At 38.7% G+C, this 22,136-nt stretch overlaps 2 protein-coding genes across 7 annotated transcripts in view; both read left to right on the top strand.

The window, feature by feature from the left end:
- Window positions 1-22,136, top strand: part of LpR1 (Lipophorin receptor 1) — a 686,741-nt gene that overhangs the window by 608,514 nt on the left and 56,091 nt on the right. The gene's annotated exons all lie outside the window — the stretch shown is intronic.
- On the top strand, window positions 677-20,744 carry LOC114350377 (uncharacterized). Its single transcript, XM_028301153.1, has 4 exons — window positions 677-937; window positions 8,347-8,587; window positions 12,179-12,306; window positions 20,565-20,744. The coding sequence occupies exons 1-4, from the start codon at window positions 677-679 to the stop codon at window positions 20,742-20,744; spliced, it is 810 nt and encodes a 269-aa protein (XP_028156954.1).

Here is a 22,136-nt window from a genome sequence, read left to right as displayed (position 1 = left end):
TTTCAAATGCCCTCGGTCTCCCCTACTGGGATGTTTATGTATTTTGTATAACACGATTTTTGTACGTGTAGTTTAGTATCCACACACGATTAAGTCGGGACACAAAGTATTACCACGGAGGGTAGTTGAAAATATTCATTTTTAATACAAAAAATAGAAATTATTCACATTATTTCATAACAATTTTAAAATACACGATTCACAACTTACCAGAATGTTTTAAATATGTATGTATGTATGTCTGCAAATCTGCAGTGACTGCACGATGGAGACAAAGATGTTTTTTCTGGTTCATCATCATCAGATAAAACTATAATTTGTCGTTGTCTATATACATACGAGGTTTCTTAACAAACTTTTCACCATATCACTATTATCACCATTACTTGATCGTTTCCTTTTACCCATTTTTACGCTAAGTTATTTTTATTGAAAAAGTACGTGTGAGTCGGACGAACACCAACACAAGTAATGACAAGAAATATGGCGGACCGCGGAATGTACTACGGTGCTGAGGAGTCAAAACACGTACTTTATTATATTTAAAACTTATATTTTTAAATAAATATTCTCTAAAAGTGTGATAAGGACGGCATCATCCCAGGTACTGCTGCATGTAAAACATAATCATCTTCGGGAGAGATACGAAGTATAATTACACGTTTCAGTGAACCACATGACCTTCATCAAGAAGAGCAATTCTTCTATAGACGATAATGACGAGCTTACCAGCAATGTTTCTATAAGAAGTAATAGGGTTCGCTCCAAAGTGAAACAGTCTGCTTGGAGCAGGTTGTTCAGCAGAAAACCAGCTGAAGAAGAATACGTTCTTCTTCCAATGTTTGCTAAAGAGAAGGATCAAATAAAAGTAGTAAAAAAGAGTTTGAAACAACCGGAGCAGAAAGATTGGTGGCTCAGATATTTTTGTTCAGAAAAAGTGAGTTTTATTTTGTTACGAGGGCGGCACTAAAAATTTCGGGAATCAAGGAAGTGAAACAACATTACTATTTAAAAATGTATTTATTGCTTTTTAAAGTATTCTCCGCGAAATTTGACACATTTTTCCATACACGAAACCAATCATTGAAGCAACCATTGCGGAAGTTTGGGTGCATTCGGAAGTTTGGGTCTCCAAAATGGCCGTTTAGTAGGCTTCCACAGCTTCTTCAGGTGATGAAAATCTCTGACCACGCAATTTATTCTTTATTTTAGGGAAAGTATAGAAATCATTAGGGCTTAGGTCGGGGCTGTACGGCGGATGGACTAATAATTCTATGTTTTCTTGCTCTAAAAACTCTTTTGTTCAGTGCGCGGTGTGAGAACTCCCATTGTCGTGATGGAAGATGATGCGGCGGTTGCAGTTTTTTTTGATTTTTTTTTTTTGATATTTTATCCTTGCAAACCAAATTCGTTGAAACCGTAGCAGTAGGTAACATATAATTTTCAGTAGCTATGAATTCATTAAACAGTTAAAAAAATATAGAAAATGTGACGTCATTACTTCCGACTGTACCTACAAATTGTTGGCGTTTCAGCAGGTAACGGGACTATTCTCACCTCTCGTTCCCACCGCTGCAACTCCTTTGTAGCCAGGATCTACAGCTTGACCTCCAATAAAAACCCAACCAGTGATGGTCAAGTTTGTCCCGGGTCAAAGTTAAACTGTTATTGGACCCGCAGCGACATTAATCAGAAAATCAGAAGAATATTTAGGAGGAGTTAAGTTAAGCAAAGGTTTAAGTAAAGGAGTAAAGTAAAGGAGTAACCTGTCAATAATATTTTTCACAAAATAGCTTACATTTTGGCTCACGTTTTGGCAGGTAATAAAACGATACTGGTGTTAACTACCAAAATGAGGGTTAATTAAACAACTTTGTACAGAACTCGTAACTGGATTAGTTATAGCTGACACGCCATAAAACATCCGTAAAACCATCCAGTTTCCATCTTTGTTGCTTAGATAAAGGATTTGCCACACTGGATGCGATCCGCGGTTTGAGTTTATCATGTACTAGCGACCGCCCGCGACTTCGTACGCGTGGATCCCGTTTTACCCCCTTCAGCATCATCATCATCATTTCAGCCATAGGAGGTCTACTACTGAACATAGGCCTCCCCCAATACTTTCCACGTTGATCGATTGGTAGCAGCCTGCGTCCAGCGCTTCCGTGCTACTTTTACGATGTCGTTGGTTCACCTTGTAGGTGGACGTCCCACGTTGCGTTTTCCGGTACGCGGCCTCCATTCCAGAAATTCCTTTCTTAGCGAATGCCTACTTCATAACATCTACCTGCATGCCAAATTTCAGCCCGATCCGTCCAGTGGTTTAGGCTGCGCGTTGATAGAACACCATGTCAGTCAATCAGTCAGTCAGTCACCTTTGAGTTATAAATTTATGTATATTTAGATGAACTACTTTGTCGGTCTCTACATTTTGATTTGATACGATTTGATCATGTGAGCACGAGCTAAGAATGCAAACAGCACCACTGACAGCACCGCAGAACGGATCCAGTGTGGCATACCCTAAAATCTCTAAAGCAACACAGTGGGTTGACACCGTAAACCAGTTACTAAGTTGGACTTTCTCCAATTTCATTAGCAGAGTCCAGTTGTCGTAACTTAACAAACTTGTAGCATAATAAGTTAGAACAAAAACATCGTAGAACAAAGTCCTATTGTGAATACTAGTGGCGATGTATCCAAGTTCTTGCTTGAAATTAAATGAGAAGGAATACTGAATCGTAGCATAATAAAGGTTCTTAGAACACTTCTTTACTGAACAACTAATATGAATAACAGAAAGAACTGTTTATGTTGAGTCATTGTGGAAATCCTTGGAGGAGGCCTTTGTTCAGTAGTGGACGTACCTCGGCTGAAATTATTATTAAGTCAAGAAATGAAACCTATTTTTTTAAAGGGGGTTTTGTCAAAATAACCCTGACAAAAGTGTGCTGTGCTGTGCCACTTTTTACCTGAATACCCCAGTTTAGATTTTAAACTTTCGCGTTCCATTTCAACTAAAATAGAACATAATGTAACTGAGGAATAAATGTCGTGTTAAGACCCGTGTCTTACTATCCCAGTTCTATATTAGTTACAGACATAAAGATAGAGTAGAATGTAAATCATTGATAAAGCGTTTGATTAACATATCAATAGTGGTAAATATTCACAAATGTATGTACTCGTATATGAGACCAAAAGTAATAATAATGCCCTTCCCATAAGCACTGCTCTAAGGCGTAACCTATCCAGTAAGTCTCCCTTAACACAAGATTAGTTTTAAACTTGGGCACTTCAAGCTGATTAAGACAGCTTGTCTCGTGGACTACACCATTACAACTAGATTGTGGCTTAATACAAGCATAACGTCATAATTTTAGAGCCAGTGTAATAACGGATTAATTTGTAATTAATACGCGCACAAATAGTTGTAGAAACTCAAACAAACAAGACCTGATAAAGTAGGTAGGAGTTAGTAGATGGCACGGGACTATTCCCACCTCTCGTTCTCACTGCTGCAACTCCTATGTAGCCAGGATCTACAGCTTGACCGCCAATAAAAACCCAACCAGTCGATACCTCTGGGCTCAAAGGTCGTAAAGGACAAAGTACGACTTTTCAGGAGAGGCAAAAAACGTTTTTTTATTTTTTTATTCGACGATAACTTTTTTGTTTTTTGAGCTATTAAATTATGACTTATGAAGAAAGTGCTTAGAATTCACAGCATTTTCCGAAGAGGTATTGAAAAACTGGACTAGAGCTGTATTTACTGAGATAGATTTCCTGTACGCCCTCAAAATTACAATAAAAAGACCTTTACGCCCCTCAAATATTCGTCCTAGGCAAGTTACTCAGGTCGTAAGTCTAGTTTTATTTCACAAAACTACAAAACTAAGGTAATAAATGACAATTTACATAGTTTTGTAGGTTTTCATGGGTCGTAACGGGACATCCAGGTAAGGTATTATGAAAGGGTAAATTGATGATTTAGCTTAAATATTTAATATTTTATGGTATTTCATATGCAATATACCATTTCTTCACATATTTTTAATGAATTATGGTCTTTTAAATTAAATAAAATTATTTTCCGTAACTTCATAATTTAATGCACACAATTTATAAAACTATTTAAGTAGAAGTTTTGATATCTTCGAACTAGAAGAAACTATTTACGATATAAAAGCAAATTTAGAAAATTAATATTATGACGCTTTTAAATAAAACTTCATAAATGTCTACTTTATAGGAAAAACCGAAACCAAATTAATTTTATTTATTTATTTAAACATTATTATTGTTTCGAAAAACTACAAATAGCGGACTTAATTCCATAGGGCAGTCTGTCCTCCAGTTGACCTTATGATAATGCAGATATAATAGAATTATTAAAACCAAACTATATTAATTACTAGCGGCCGCCCGCCACTTCGTACGCGTGGATCCCGTTTTACCCCCTTCATCTATCTTACGCGGTTTAGATTTTTTCATACAAATGTTTTTTCCCGCTAACTCCCGTTCCCGTAAGAATTTTGCAATATCCTGTTGCAACTAAGCTTTACGTTTACTAAGGTACCTGCATGCCAAATTTCAAGCGTCTAACTTAAGCGGTTTAGATTTTTCATACAAAAGGATTTTCCCGCTAATTCCCGTTCCCGTGGGAATTCCTAAGTATACTATAACCTGCCCAGGAGTATGAAGAATAATTGTACCAAGTTTCGTTAAAATCTGTCAAGTAGTTTTTGTTTCTATAAGGAACATACAGACAGACAGACAGACAGACAGACGGACAGACAGACAGACAAAAATTTTACTGATTGCATTTTTGGCATCAGTATAGATCACTAATCACCCCCTGATAGTTATTTTGAAAATTATTTCATGTACAGAATTGACCTCTCTACAGATTTATTATAAGTATAGATTTATTATATTATTTAATAAGAATTTAGAATAATTATTATTCTAAATTCTAAATAAATTAAACATTAATAATAATTCATAGTAGCTTAAAATTATGTCATTGTACTTGTGGTATAAAAGTAGAAAAGTTAGGTAAGTAAGATTACAAGTAGGAAGATTTTCATTCCAGTAAAATACATCCACTTACTTTACTCCTACATAATACCGTTTTTAAAAGCCAATTATTTTTAATATAAAAATATAACTTCGAAAAAAACTGCATTCACGCTTTTTAGTAGATTAAGAGTAGGCGCACACCGTTGATTTTTAGTTGGCCGATAGTTGTGCCCGATTTTAAATTGTATGAAGAATCGGCCAAATCGAATCGGCGTAGTTTGCGCACTCCCATACATGCCCATACTGATCAACTGCCCGACTAAACTATCGGCCGACGAAAAATCAACGGTGTGTGCCTACTCTTAGTCTCAACATATATTTTCCCATGTTGTGTAAATATTTTTCCTACTAGTTATTCTTTATTAGCTGATCCAAATAACTTTAGAAACTATACTAATTTATTATAATTGTAAAAGTCAAAAGTGGTTTTGACCAAGGGCGTTAGTCAAAATGACTAGGAAATCATTAAAAATAATAATCAAAAACGTATTTGTGACTTTTTTTCTCATAATATTTTTAACAAATCTAGCTTTTTCATTTTTTCAATTTTTATGATGACTATCGTTATTATATAGCATGTTTTTATTTTCTTAAATCATCTTTTAATAATTATCTTTTACCTGACAAATACCTAGTTTCTTCAAATATGAGAAATAATAAAAAGCAACATTACTTTACCCGATGTGGGTAGATGTCATCATTTTATATTTACAAATCACATAAATTACACTCTAAAATAGTTTTATTATATATTTTTGATGATTTTTTAGGTTCTTTCGTTTGTTCCAAACACACATACTTAAATACTATAAGGAACGTCTATCTGGGGGCACGGCAGTGCCCCCGCCAAGTCGAGCGCGAAGCAAACACTGCCGTACCATCCTTTACTGGAACCATTTCGCCGCATTTTCAGGCCCCTATTTGAGAACCTCTGGATAAGACCAGAACGCAGAAATTTTCGTCATCTAGTAAGCTATAATCACATACTTTAAATCCAAAATTTCAAGTCTGTAGGTTATTTAGTTCCGAAGTTAAGCGAAAGCAAAGTTTCGCATTTACGACACTCACTCACTCACTCACTCACTGATGATCATCAAAATAGAACTAGTACTTCCCATTAACTCAGAGGGCTGAAATTTGGTACAGAGTTAGGGTTTAATGGCCACATAAAGGGAAAACTATAAAAACTAGGAAAATCGAAGATCTGGAGTAACAATAAAGAAATCGCAGTAAGGAACCATAGACTTGGCACGACTTTGTCTAGATTTCATTACTTTTTAGAGATAAACAAGCAGCTCCATCGAGACTTGGCTAGTTTTTTACAGAATGTTTTTGGTGGGATAAAATTTACCTTCACAGTTATTTTAATATCCTCACTGTGTAGATTTTTAAAATATTTGTTTAGATAATCTAAGAGCGTAAAGGACAAATTATTTAGACTTGGGTATGAAATGTAAGGTTGTATAGGACAATAGATATACTACATGTACATTATACACCCAAAAATTTGTGTTTACTTGTTCTTTACTACCATGGTAACTGTACTAAAAAATCAAATGGTATTTACATCCCAATTTTCACGATGAATTCTGTTTAGCTTATCAAATATGATGGGTCGTAAAGGCACTTTTTTTGGGAATTTCGACAAACTAAATATACAGATCGATAGAGAATTAAATTTTGAGTAAAACTGTATAAATAACTCATTTTCGGTATTTCGTCCTTTACGACCTTTGAGCCCAGAGGTATCGCAGTGATGGTCAAGTTCGTCCCGGGGGAAAGTTAAACTGTCATTGGACCTGCAACGAAATTAATCAGAAGAATATAGGGGGAGTTCGAAGTTAAGAATGCAGGCTACTTGCGGCTGGTTCTTCTCTTATGACTTAAAAAGATGACAGGTGGCTACTCCTACTACCAAAAATACATTAGGTATCGTCATGATAATAAGGATTTACCATCTCGAAAAATATTGTCATCAATTGGCTATAGTCACTACCAAATGTTATCCAAGATTATTTAAATTTTCATATAGAAATGTAATTTAGACGAACTAAAGTATGTTATACGACACGTCTCTCATGCTTAATCACAATCCACCTTGAGCTAAACTATTCCCTCATGTACGAACGGGAGCTAAATGTACGACAACATCGTTGCTACAGTTTTTGTCCCATTTCCACTTGCTTGAGGAACCCTAAGTATATTAAAGTTTGTAACAAAACGTCGTCGGAAGAATCGTGGAGGACAATAACGACAGTTCTTGTTCAATCTGATTCAAAACCACGCTTTTGAATCGTACTTTAGTTTCCTCTTGAGCAGAAATAATGTTTCCTGGAAGTTTTATTTATAATTTTGTAGCATATTCGGTTTGTTAGTGTCATTATATTCGTGCCATATAGTATCAATGTGAAGAAAAATCAACAGAAAGGCCTAGTGTGTTTATCTAAAATTCTGGATAGATAGTACATTATTAATTTATCTACCTAAAGTATTTTTATCCCATTTTGTTTTTTATTTTACTTAATACCTTTTCTGATAAAACCCTTCATGTTAATTACTTTCATAATTAAATTCGGAAGCTATTACGAGTAGAAACAGAGTTGAGTTAGTATTATTAAAAAAGGTTTCAAATTAATTTGCGAACTTTTCATATAATTAAAGCAAGTATTGATAAAAAATCCTATTTCCTCATTATTATCCTGTGTTCGCGATTAATAAAAATGCTGGAAAAATAAAACACTGTGGTGTAATCGTTGCCTTACCACAACATGTCTTGTGGCCTTACCCTGAAAATGTTCTTATCGCCCCATGTTAAAACAAACTAAGAAGTCATGCTCAAGTTTTGTTTGAGTAGGCCACCACAACATTCGCAAAAGTTGCCCTTTCGGGTCAGCTGGGTTTCCCTTCGTTATGTTTTGTATACAGAAACAATGAACGATGACCAAACGAAGTATAGCCCGCACCACAATTTATTATTCTCCATCTTAAAGCCTGATCCGTGAGCACGTAGAATCCCGTCCAATGACCCCAAGCTGCCCATCCTTGTCGCTCGCACGTAATTATGTTGCTGTCGCGCTCGCACACTCACTACAGGCGCGCGTCGCATAGTCGCGACAGCAATAAATTACCCGCGAGCGATAAGGATGGGTAGCTTGGGGTCATTGGACGGGATTCTACGTGCTCACGGACCAGGCTTTAGTTACCTACATACAAATAAGTGACTGACGTTGATATCAATTTGTCAGATGATAACTTCAATTCTTTGAAACTAACAAAAGTTTATTTCATCAGGTATCATGGGTCCGGCACCGGGACATCCACCTGCTGACGGTGGGGCGCTACACGTACACGTCGGACCAGCGCTTCGAGGCGCAGCACAAGCCGCGCTCCGAGGAGTGGGCGCTGCGCATCCGCAGCCCGCAGCGGCGCGACTCCGGCCAGTACGAGTGCCAGATCTCCACCACGCCGCCCATCGGCCACGCCGTGTTCCTCAACATAGTAGGTACGGCACACACAGAGCGACTAGCGAGCGTCACTCACTACACCTCAGCAGCGGCGCGACTCCGGCCAGTACGAGTGCCAGTGTGCTTACCATGAGTTTACGTTAGGTGTACTCGCTAGCGAGTACGTCAAAAAAATCTATGAAGATTTTATTTCTTGAAAGTAGCCGCTAGAGGCGCTGCACAATATGTCATCATCAATCATCAACAGCCCTTTACAGTCCACTACTGGACTATGAGCCTTCTCCACGTGGAGGGTTTTGCCATAATCCCCACGCTTGGCAGGCGGGTTGGAGATCGCAGTTTAAAAGATTGATGTTTGTCAGAGAGCGCTGCTACCCGTTCTCTGTTTGATGTGTAGTCCCTAAGTCGCCTCTTACGACACCCGCGGGAAGAGTAGGGGTTGGTGACAAATGTATTCTACTCTGCCGTCACCACACGGCATACATTTGTACAATATGTAATACATTTTAATGTCATTTTCTTACGCAGTCACTAGCGATCACACCTAACGTAAACTCGCTGATCTCCACCACGCCGCCCATCGGCCACGCCGTGTTCCTCAACATAGTAGGTACGGCATACACAGAGCGACTAGCAAGCGTCACTCACTACACCTCAGCAGCGTAACACTAGGCCGTGTCCCTTTTACTTGATAGTAATGTTTTTCAATTGTGATCGAATTAGAAATGAGGAGATCAGCAGGAAAACCAAAGTGACTGACATAGAACGCAGAATTTCTAAAATCAAGTGGCAGTGGGTGGCGCACATGCTCGCAGAGCTGATGGTCGCTGGGGCAGAAAATTTCTCGAGTGGCGACCATGATCCGGAAGACGTATTGTGGGCAGACCTTCCACTAGGTGAACCGACGATCTGGTGAAGGTCGCGGGAGGTGCCTGGATGCGGGCGACGGAGGACCGATCGCTGTGGAAATCCTTGGGGGAGGCCTTTGTCCAGCAGTAGACGTCATTCGGTTGAAACGAACGAACGTTATTGTAGTATACAATAAGATTTATTAGACACAGACGAGTAGGTAATCATAATAGGCTAATTGGTCATGAATTTATTCATTACTTAACCAATTGCGGAAAAACTAGCGCGCTATATTATGCTACAGACTGAAACCTTCCTCGAGATAGGAATTCCTTGTTAAAGTGATATTAGGTACCTCGAGCGGAGCTCCTGCTCAAATTACCTACCTTATTATGATAATAACTTTTAGAGCACTTCCTTTCTCATAACTGGCAATATCAACATAGTTTCTTAATAAGACACTTTTCCGATAATGCAATGATGTCAAGATCAGTTCAGCGTAAAATCTGTAGTCATCTTTGACGCTTCAAGCAGTAAAATTGAAAAATTAACTTTAAGCTACAAGTTTTTTGTTAATGTAAATACCTGCCTAGTAAAATTACAGATTCCCTCAAAACCTTTTAATATTTGTCCAAAACTTGACCGATCTTTGACAATTTTATTACATTATGTAGAGCTCCTTAAAAGTTTCGGCTAAAACTCGTAAAACATTTTCATGAAATTCTTACAAACCTGGCGTATATAATCGGATTTTGGTTGACATTATCACTAAAAAGAATGGCCCATGGGCAAAACAACACGTAGTCTCAGTAAGCAATTAAGACCAAATGAAATAAATATTTATGCAATCGCTCGAATCTAGTTACTGATATGGTATGATGGAGGACCAGTTCGCGTGCAGATTTATCGATAAAAACTTTTAGCAACTTAATAACTCGTATTGTATTCGATTTCCTTCTTCGTCTAATAATAAAGATCTAAGATATATTTTGATAAGCGCTTATTCACCTTTCGTTAACGTCATTGTGATTAAAACGGAGCAACATACTTGTAGGTGTACCTAGGTGAACCGACGATCTGGTGAAGGTCGCGGGAAGTACCTGGATGGGGACAACGCAGAACCTGTCTTTATGGAAATACTTGACTGAGGCCTTTGTCCAGCAGTGGTCGTCCAGCAGTGGTCGTCGTTTGACTGAACCTAACTTGTTCCTTATAACGTTAAAATGTTAGTGACTAAGAAGTGAAAATTATTTTAGTAAAACTTCACAGTCATTTCAATTAATTCTCGTTTTTATTACTTTTTTTTTCGGAATAATAAAACGCAAGATACTAAGGAGAAAATACTGCATAATGCAAGCAAACCGTGTTGTAATTGTAATCTCATCTATAACAGCTTTCAAGTGAAAAACCATGTTCATTAAATTTCCGACATTACAAACGCCATAACTGTCAATTATCGCATACACAAGCCTGTAACCTACCAAATGCCGTATCAGCGTGGTTACTCCGAAAAACGTTATCCGAAGTTTCGAATGTTACCATCTCTCTCACACAAATCGAGATGCCAGTATGAGCGACGGTGATAGATAGACCCGAAACTACGTAAACAGCGTTTCGTAGTAGCTCTGCTGAATTACCATGTTCGCGGGGCGCCGGACCGGATCATTTGATTTCGCAAGCAAATCATCGAATTCAAATCATGAGTACATTTGTCCAGCGGATTTGCATAATGAACGCGTGATTAGTAAACTGCAGCTGGATTTCGATGATGAAGCATAAGAGGATTCTAGATGGTAAATGGATGTTGCAGTCGTTTGTTCGTTCGTTCGTTTCAGCCGAAAGACGTCCACTGCTGGACAAAGGCATCGCCCAAGGATTTCCAAAAAGAGCGGTCCGGCGCCGCTCGCATCCAGGCACCTCCCGCTCGCATCCAGGCACCTCCCGCGACCCTCACCAGATCGTCGGTTCACCTAGTGGGAGGCCTGCCCACGCGGCCATCAGCTCTACGAGCTATGTACCTACCTAGTCATTTGTAAATTGTATAATTCACATTTATAATCTCTTTAAAGAGGCTGATAAAGGTCGCATCGTAAGATGATCCCACAAGGACAGACGCCAACGGCCAATCTGGAAATCAATCTGTTCAGCGTGGACGTCCTTTGGCTGAAATGATGATGATGATGATGATGATGATGATGATGAAAAATGGTGACTAAGTGACAGATGGAAGCAAAATAGCCAGTAAAAGGTTTTAAACCTTTGTTTGTCACCTGTCATCCGCTTTGCAATGGAGGGAAGTCGAACCTTAATTTCGAACTCATCCTATGTTCTTCTGATTAATTTCGTTGCGGGTCCAATGACAGTTTAACTTTCCCCCGGGATAAACTTGACCTTCATTGGTTGGGTTTTTATGGCGGTGAAACTGTAGATCCTGGCTACACAGGAGTTGCAGTGGTGGGAACGAGAGGTGGGAATAGTCCCGTAGCCAGTTCATTTGTGGTTGAGGATTCTGGGTGAATCTCGCTTCAACCGTCGGCTTGATCACTTAAAAGCGTGTCGAGGACGGCGAATTCGCCGCCAATCCTATGCGCGAACACGAACGTATTGTATGACGAGATTTACGCGCGAATTTTTAACTCGCGCGTGTCTTGTGGTCGCAATGTATTGACTCCTAGTATCTCACCAACGTGCGTATGGATGGAGGCCCTAAATATCAGGTCAAAAAAACTTCCTCGTTAAAAAAAACTTTTCCCATTTCTCATACTGTCATTTTCTTTCAGAGCCAGAGACGGAGATCCTCGGAGGTCCAGACCTGTTTATCTACGCCGGCTCCACCATAAACTTGACCTGCATAGTGCGGCACACGCCGGAGCCACCTAACACTATCAATTGGACGCATAGAGGCAAGGTAAGTGGATTAACTAACAACTATTTCTATTATAGTTGTTGCAATTCACGAAGGCAAGTGAACTTTACATGTGTGGTGGCTACAATATCGTTATGTGCAAGTACACGTACACACACAAGTAAATATCCCTCGCCGTAGTGAGTTGGAAGAAGAAGAAAACTAACTTCATGAATGAAATATGGAACTACGAGTATAACATGTGGTTCAGGCAGAGTAGAGTAGGAACCCCCTATTCTTCTCGTAAATGTCATAAGTGATAAAAAAACCATTTCCTCCATTTTCACTGGTAAATTAGAGAGGCACATACTCCCGCAGCTGTGACAAATAATAAATCTATACTATCTATACTTAATATACAGGGTGGAAACGATAAGTGATCTCATTCGATTATTTCTAAATTATATAAGATATCAAAAAACTGATTACTGATCCTGAAAGTGCTTCACGAGCTCTTTCAAATGGTACCAATAATAGGTTACAGAATAAACTGGAACTATCCGAAAATTCAATGTTTCCAGCTTCCATACATTTCGTAAAGTTACATAATATTAAAAACTACACAAGATATTGCAAAACTAGTTACTGATCCTAAAAGTACTTCACGAGCTCTATCCAACGGTATCAACAATAGCTTACAGAATAAATTGGATCTATCCAAAAATTCAATGTTTCCATCTTCCATACATTTAGTACTATCACAGTCATGGTACTCATCTCTTGACAAATTATAGCAAGTAAAGCCTAAAACATATTTTCCACAAATAATTTTAAAGTTTCGAGTTTATTTAACCGACTTTTTAAGTTTATTATTTAACAAAAAATAAATTACACTTCTATTATTGTGTAGTTGGCATACATTTAGTATGGAAGCTGGAAACATTGAATTTTCAGATAGTTCCAGTTTATTCTGTAACCTATTATTGGTACCGTTTGAAAGAGCTTGTGAAGCACTTTCAGGATCAGTAACCAGTTTTTCGATATCTTGTATATAGTTTAGAAATAATCGAGTGAGATCACTTATCGTTTCCACCCTGTATATTATCAATGCGAAAGTAACTCTGTCTGTCTGTCTCGCTTTCACGCCTAAACCACGAAACCGATTTTGATGAAATTTGGCATAGAGATAGTTTGAGTCCCGCGAAAGGACATAAGGATAGTTTTTATCCCGGTTTTTGAAACAGGCGCGCGCGCGATAAAGTTTTTCTGTGACAGACAAAAATCCACGCGGGCGATGCCGCGGGCGGAAAACTAGTGACCTGATAAAGAAGACTTACCAAAATATACAAGTAATAAAAGCTTACTATTTAATTTTATTAAAATCTAAGTGATTCCGCTCTAGTTTGTCCGCAACAGGGCGACTAGTAGGTGTACTTACTTTATCAAGCGTTTAATAGTGTATTTTTTTCTGTAGTTCATCAAGAAATCAATGAACTGTGCACCCTATTTTCCCAACAATTAAAACAAATTAAGTATTTGCCTGATGTTATTAGAAATTATTAAATATATATAAATATTCAAACGAAAATGTTACTGCATGAGTAGAACGTACCACTATTAAACGAGTATACTATTGTTTCAATATTCAAATAATTATATTGATTGAATGGCGGATGCCACGAGAGATAATGTTCACTCAACCACACAGAATAATTGTCGCGATTTGAAATGATTTAATTTTGAAATACAAAACAATATCTAGCCGTTTAAACAGATTGTTGGATAAATATCGTGTAATAATATAAGGTAATTTGTGAATAATTTAGTGTAGTTTGTTCGCTGGCAACATGGCAAGATTCGATGTTAATGATTTTGGACTTGGTGTTGACCAGAAGAGCTATGTTGTATCTCGATTTATGTTGTAACAAACGTCTTCTTATACTTTATCCCGGTTTCTGGAAGGAGGACACGCGCACGATAAATATTTTTTGTGACAGACGCGGGCGAAACCGCGAGCAAAAGCTAGTTTGTTTATTAATTGAAATTTATAAATTGTTAACATTGGTAACATTTATTTTACTGAAAACAGATTTGAGCTGCAGCTTATGAAACCAGCCAGTAGCGTCAGAAATTATTCATACTTTGGTTGTGGCTTCGACGCGCTCGAACGCTCCAACGATACCATAGTAAATGTATGAAATATTTCATACGTCGACGTCGACGGTGAATTACGAATACCTCCTTTGTTTTAGGTACTCATAGAATATGTTTCAACAAACTTGAACATTTTATATAATAAAACACGTTATTACAGTAAGTGAAGTAGTATTACGATTCTCACTACCTACTTACGCAAGTTTTCACACTGCTCTTTTTCTCATTTAGTACCTACATAAAGAACCAGTTTCACCAATTCAAAGTAAGTTTCGGATCTGATATGAAAAAAAGCTAATAAAGTTATGTGTTTAGTGATTTTTCTGCCAGACCTATAACTGATACCTGTAAAACTAAAAGTTTCAGTTTATTGAACAATAAGTAAGTTCATAATAGACTATCAAGGAATTTAGCGGCAAAACAGACTTTCATTAAACTAAGATTACATGCATAACCCGTTACAATCCTGTTTATTCCACCAACAATTACACAGCAGATTGCCGGAGCGATTCCATACTAACCGCCCACGAAATGGAATGGCATTCCAATTCCAGAGTCTGCAATTAGACCGTAAACTCCGCGAAACAGCCCATACCTAAAGACTGCGGAGCTGTGGCAAGCTAACGAAAAGTTATTATACTGAATACTTGCAGTAGAGTTGTCTGACTCGCTCTGTTAGACGGTGTTTTATCCGACATTTTGGTTAAGTGCGCGATCTTGAGTTTTGTTTTTTTTTTTTCAATTGCTTTATTGTCATTTTGTAAATTAACGGTATTTTAAAGATCGGTTTTCGCTGTCCATAGTCACGCTTTTTGTTATTCTTTAACTCTTCACTGAATGTGCACGGTCTTCTCTAATTTACCAGAGCAAATGTAGGATTAAAATACTGAGTAAGTGTTCTGACTCAACTATCATCCACCTAGCCGAAGGCATTAGCGCTTGGAGGCAGTTAAGCTCTGAAAATTTGCCGTTGTCTCTCATCTCACAAAGACAGTGGGACGAGCCGCTCTGCAGACTTGTACGGAATAACTTATTAAACACGTCTTCCAGTTCTGCAGATCGAGCTCGTCTTCTGGCTGTAGCCGAGTGGGAATCAGGTCTTTGGCTTCACTCCCTACCTTCTCCTCATATTGGCACACTTTTGGATACTACCACTTTTAATTTAGCAGTCTCGCTCCGTTTGGGGGCACCATGCATTGTCCCCCATCGCTGTCCCTGCGGTTACATGGTTGACTCCCTTGGTCATCACGGACTGTCATGCAACAGAAGTGCCGGGAGAATTTTCCCGTCACGCCAGCCTCAATGACATCATACGCAGGTCTCTTTTGAACCAAATGGCCTGGTTCGAAGTGATGGTAAGAGACCTGATGGTATGACTTTGGTTCCATGGATGGTGGGACGGCCACTAGTGTGGGATGCAACCTGCGTAGACACACTGGCACCGTCTCATCTTCCGCAAACCTCGTCTGGGGCTGGTACTGCCGCTGCATCAGCGGAATCCCTCAAGCGACGCAAATATGTAGGTCTTAGTAGTACCTACATGTTTGAGCCATTTGGGGTCGAGACGCTAGGTCCGTGGGGACCAAGTGCTCATCGCCTGTACAGGGAATTAGCCAAGCGGCTGATTGACTGTACAGGTGATAGAAGAGCTGGCGCATTTCTTGGCCAACGAATCAGTTTGGCCATTCAGCGTGGAAATGCAGCCAGCATTCTGGGCACCATGTCGCGTTGTTTGGACAGCGATTTGGGACATAATTTTTATTTGTAAATATTTAGTCTATGTAGGTTAATTATTTGTATTAATCTTAATCTCTTAATTCTATACTTTTAATAAATACAATACCGAAGTTGGGATGTCATCACTAATTCTGAATTATAATATGAAGGTGTTTCTTCCTCACCCTTTATTTTGAACTAAGTATTTTAGACAACATCATGAGCACTTAAGATTTAGGTGTTGAACCGCCTGTATATCTGATTTTAATCAATTTAAAATCGTTAAGAAGTGCATTCCTGTATTTACGAGTATTTTCGCAACGCACCATTAGTACGTCAATTCCTGTAATTTGGCTTGTATCCTACTCCATATATCTTTGAAATGTTTGTATGCTGTTTCCGAAGATGTATGTTATGTCTTTACTCGCGAGTACAACCTGGAGCAAAGGTTATTATCATTTCCGGAATTATCTTCCATTTGTCTTTGTACATTAGTAGTATTATCTTTAACTGTACCAATTACAGTTGAACTGAGGATAGAGCAAACAATAATGGTTGTTAGTTTTACATAATTGTACATTAAGTATACCGTAATTTTTGTGTCCTTTGGATTTGTAGGTAGGTATAGACATAACTGATGGTTTGATAGAATTGATAGAAAAATTAAAGTTAAAAATCTGTGTGTGTGTGTAAAAATCATTGCTTTGATAGAAAAATTAAAGTTAAAAATCTGTCGGTAAGTAAGTACGGGCAGATATTTTTGAATGAACTGGGGCATTAAACATGCAACTGCCCAGTTGTAGAGAGCTTTTTCCAAAGAGTTTAAGAATCAGTCGCGATTGCAAGAAAGTTTGCGATTTAGAAGTTGATGCAGTCCAGTCCTTAAGTCAGTCGACAGTCCCGACTTGAACTACTTTCCTCAGCAAAGTTGTCGACGTTCCAATACTAGAGGGCGGAATGGAATATGTAATGTTCCCCAGGGTACCGGCGTGGATCCACTATCAACTCTACGTCAAAGACCGATGGTTAGTTATCGCGCACACAACACATCACTTTCTATTCTGGCTTGTATTATGGTGAGAAATGTTTGTCTATTCTTACTTCAGGTGTAAAGAGATATTCCGTATTGATTCTGAATCAGTAAGTGAGTTGTAATCAAGGCCATATACATCACCGTAACGTATGGTAATCTTTAGGTGATGGAAAATACAGAAATATTTTACGAGATAGATTTAAAACATTTTTCTCCCATTCTAGACAAATCAAGGTCTAAACTATGTTACTATGCCCGAAATGCGACACAACTAGCTAATCATCAGTACGATATAGCCGTAAATTGACTTCTTGTTAACTACATATTAGTTAACAAGAAGGCAATTTACTCTGTTAAAATCGTGAACGCACTGTTGACATAAACTTTCCTTGGCTCGCTCCTTTATCGCAACGCACTCGTAATTTTAAGAATTAAATCGTTCACCAATGTTTTAATATGCAGTAAAAACTCGTGGCACTTTTTTTTGTTATGTGACCATCCGGACCATGCTACATTGTATTTCACATAATTTATATCCAGTTAAGTGGTATAACAGCTTACCTATAAGCCAACATTTGTCTGTGAGATCCAAATGGAATGTACTAGAAACTCACGCGAAACTCTTGACAGCTTTCAGAACTTCCCTTGGCTGCCTAATTTATCGTAACCACACGTTATTGAGTTACGTAGAAGACATATTGCCGTCACATGTTATTCTACTGTAAATAATATAAACTGTGTGCGCCAGGACTTACAAGTAAAAGTTAACATGGGTAAAACACTAATCCACCGGAAAAAAATTGTATAACTCATTTAGGATCTTAGGTCTTCAATTATCATATAATTGAAGACCTTTTTAATCTTTATATTAATGTTCCTTTATAAAATTCAAAAACATCTATCCGTCGAAAGTACCTACTGTATAATATTCGAACACAAAATGTATAAGGCCCAGGACGAGCTACGATGTTGTGTAACGAGACCTTGTCATATCGTCAACAAAAGAACACGTTTCATACCACGAGACGTTGCTACGTTGATGCCACGAGAATCCAACATACTGCGTTATAGTAATAATATAATCTAGCTTCGTTCTTTATAGACTTTTTTGCTTTTCCATAAAATATTTATGACTTTGCAGACAAATCTGACTAAATTGCATACAACTTTGACTAAACATGTTGTAACGACACGTTAATTAATATCCACACATCATCATCATCATTTCAGCCATAGGACGTCTACTGCTGAACATAGGCCTCCCCCAATGCTTTCTACGTTGATCGATTGGTAGCGGCCTGCGTCCAGCGCTTCCCTGCTACCTTTATGATGTCGTTACATCATAATATCCACACGCGTCGTGGAAAAAGCAAAGTAATTGTATTATATGTAGGTTTGATGTTGAAATAAAATGCTGAAGTTATTATTAACACTTGGGGTTTTATTCTTCATAATTACTTCACAACTTGTACAACAACGTCTGTCCTTCGCTTTTTCTCCAATAATATTCCATATGGCCGCCGCAGTGTTGCCAACCATTACATCATATCCCTTTTCCAAAAAAAAATATAAAAAAAAAGATGGAAAACCGCAAACCGGATGCCAATAGGAATACTGCTAATTGTTGCTTAAAATTTCTCCACCTCGTAAGCACGTTACCTACAGAGTCCATCTGAAGTGGTTGAGGCATTTTGAATTCGAGAGGAGTGCCCATTTCTTCGGTTTCTTGTAATGTTTCTTGCACGTGTTTGGAGTGGTTTTTCGTATCGTGATTTTCGTCAGTTTTCATAACTTCTTAATGGTTCTTGAAGCCGACTGCGCCATGTATTATATGTAGGTTTGATGTTGAAATAAAATGCTGAAGTTATTATTAACCCGGCGTCAATGACGCTGGGTCATATTGACCCGAGGCATTTTCAAACGTTCATAATTTTTTTTTGCGTCCATTTTGTGGTTCGAGCGTTCGTATAGCTGGAGATAGAACCTCCCTAAATCCATTCCGTTAGTTAACGTATTGTGACTCCGCTTGCGTAGCGAGATACACAGGCTTCAAATTAAAACGGGTCATTATGACCCGGCGTCATCGGTGGCGCGGTGATTTTGTGACTTACTTTTATTCGCTTATTTTGTGTTTAGTGCTAGCTTATGTTGTTCTTTTTTAAGTTTTAGTCAAAATGTCTTTGTTAAATGACCCAGCAAGAATGTAGCGTTACTGGAAGAGTCGGATTCCGAGATTGAAGAATTTCAGGCTGTAATAGCCAGAACTTAGAAATGGCAACGAATGTGAAAAAGACGCAAGTAATGGGGACTCAGTCTTCGGATAATCTCGAACTTGCATTAGTACGACGCCGGCAAGTGCGTCATGCCATATTTACATGCCCAGACCATTTGATTACATACTGCACCAGTTGCAGCAGTTCCATGGCTCTGAATGATGAAGTAGAAAACTGATCTCATTGTATCTGCATATAAAAAGTTGATTTTATCTCTTTTTCACCATATAACATTGTTGATTCCCATTTATACTAAAAATCTTTACCAAAAACAAAAAATATAGACTCAAATGTATTTCTATACGTGATTTTTTCATGTTTTGTTTAAAAATTCATAAAAAAATATTTATTTCATGTATTCGTTTTATTTTTGTTTTATTAGATCAGTAAAGAACCCTATATATATAGACAGTAATTAAAATTAAGATTACTTGTACAATTTCCTAAAAAATTATCGATGAAATGTGGGTCAATATGACCCGGGGTCATCGTCTTTGCAATTATTTTCACGTCATTGGCGCCGGGTTAACACTTGGGGTTTTATTCTTCATAATTACTTCACAACTTGTACAACAACGTCTGTCCTTCGCTTTTTCTCCAATAATATTCCATATGGCCGCCGCAGTGTTGCCAACCATTACAGTAATAATCTTACTTCATTATCTACTTTGAAGAACGTGTTGTTGTAGTAAACAATTACAACTCGATCGAGCTAACTGCGCACCCCGCTGGAATACAACTCTTCCTTCCACTTACCCGCACACCACCCCGCGTTTGGCCCGTCCGTCCTAGAGCGTCGATTTGACGTCACGGCTGCCGGGTGCGCAATTAATCCTACTGGCCTGTACACTATCGTTGTCGTATCGTAACACATTTCGTTGTAGCAGTAAGACAAATACAGACCACAGACTATAAATGTTCGCGAAGCCCACACTAGGCCTCGTCGGCACACGCACTGACGATCGCCAAACGGCTGGAGTACCGTATGTACTCGCCACTCTGTCCGGTGAAGCTGGAAAAGCTCTTCAAGCTACCAGCGCGCGTCCCTTAAAAAAAAAGAAAAAAATATTAGTAATGACACGGCAATCTTCATTGTCCTATTGTCGTGGTAAAGCAAATAAATAATCCAACTTCCTTGTCCACAGACTATAAACTTCGACTCGACGCGCGGTGGTATATCGCTAGTAACAGAGAAGGGTATACACAGTAGCAGTAGGCTACTGGTGCAGGCGGCGCGGACGTCTGACGCGGGCGCATACCAATGTGCACCAGACAACGCACAGATGGCTACAGCACGAGTTCATGTACTTACTGGTGAGTTCTAGTTTTCCTCAGAAACAGAGAAGGGTATACACAGTAGCCGTAGGCTACTGGTGCAGGCAGCGCGGACGTCTGACGTGGTCGCATATCAGTGTGTGCCAGACAACGCACAGATGGCTACAGCACGAGTTCATGTACTTACCTACTGGTAATTTCCAAAGTTACTATTCCTTAGTAACAGAGAAGGGTATACACAGTAGCAGTAGGCTACTGGTGCAGGCAGCGCGGACGTCTGACGCGGGCGCATATCAGTGTGCGCCAGACAATGCTCAGATGGCCACAGCACGAGTTCATGTACTTACTGGTAAGTTTTAAAGTTACTTTTCCTTAGGAACAGAGAAGGGTACAAGGCTACTGGTGCAGGCAGCGTGGACGTCAGACGCGGGCGCATATCAGTGTGCGCCAGACAATGCTCAGATGGCCACAGAACGAGTTCATGTACTTACTGGTAAGTTTTAACTTATGCAAGTGCTAACGTTCTGTCAATACTTCTAAACATTGCCGTAGATGATTTTAAAGGTATAATCTATGACTGTACATTTTCTTAACAGTCCATCTTATCTAACAGATTTAACTAAATAAATAATCACACCTTAATGTCTGATATTTAGTACTGAAATTAATTGCTAAAATTTTTGATGCATGCACGAGCATGAGTGCCTGGCATGACTGTGACGCAATGCAGGTCATCGTGACAAAAACGCAACGCCACGCTACGCTCACTCTCGTTGCTTAGCGGAGAATTTATAGTATCAATTTTAGCTAGGTGTAAACTCAGTGTCCATTTAAAGTTTCGCAAAGGTAATAATACCCACCTTTGCATGTCCAAAGCTCGTAAAATAAACAAATTTCACGGGTGCTGACGTTAATTATGCCTATTCTAATTACTCATTTGGGTCGTTCATGTCTAAATCCATTGCTGTTACCGCTGGGCCTTTTCTCTTTTGATAATTTATTGCGTTTAAGAATTTTGAACTATAATTACGTACTTTTCAAATTAACGAATTAAGATTTTGTTAATTTATCAACAACTGCAAATGATTCTAGGATGGAAATAAAACTATAGGTTAACTCAATCAGTGCCTGAAGTATGTTCTTTGCTCATGCGGCCCGCTTATGAGCAAAAGAAGTATCCATCTCGGGTGACACATCATGCACCCGGATGAGATAGCAGATATCACGCTCCAAAGAATCTGGAAATTTATAGACTCAACGGGACTAAGCAGTGAACTCTAAAGACAAGGGCTGCCACAATAGATCAAACCTGGTCGAGCTGGCGCAAATGAAGGCCCAAAACCAAAAATAATAATAATAATGGGAGCGGCACGGGAGGGGTGATTTTTAATTATTATTGCACTAGCTTTCCGCCCACGTCTTCGCGCGCGCGTACTACATTA

Source organism: Ostrinia furnacalis, unplaced genomic scaffold, assembly GCF_004193835.3.
Source record: "Ostrinia furnacalis isolate ACB-3 unplaced genomic scaffold, ASM419383v2 OfSCF0876, whole genome shotgun sequence".
Taxonomy (NCBI): domain Eukaryota; kingdom Metazoa; phylum Arthropoda; class Insecta; order Lepidoptera; family Crambidae; genus Ostrinia; species Ostrinia furnacalis.
This window is presented reverse-complemented; position numbering and strand designations above follow the sequence as displayed.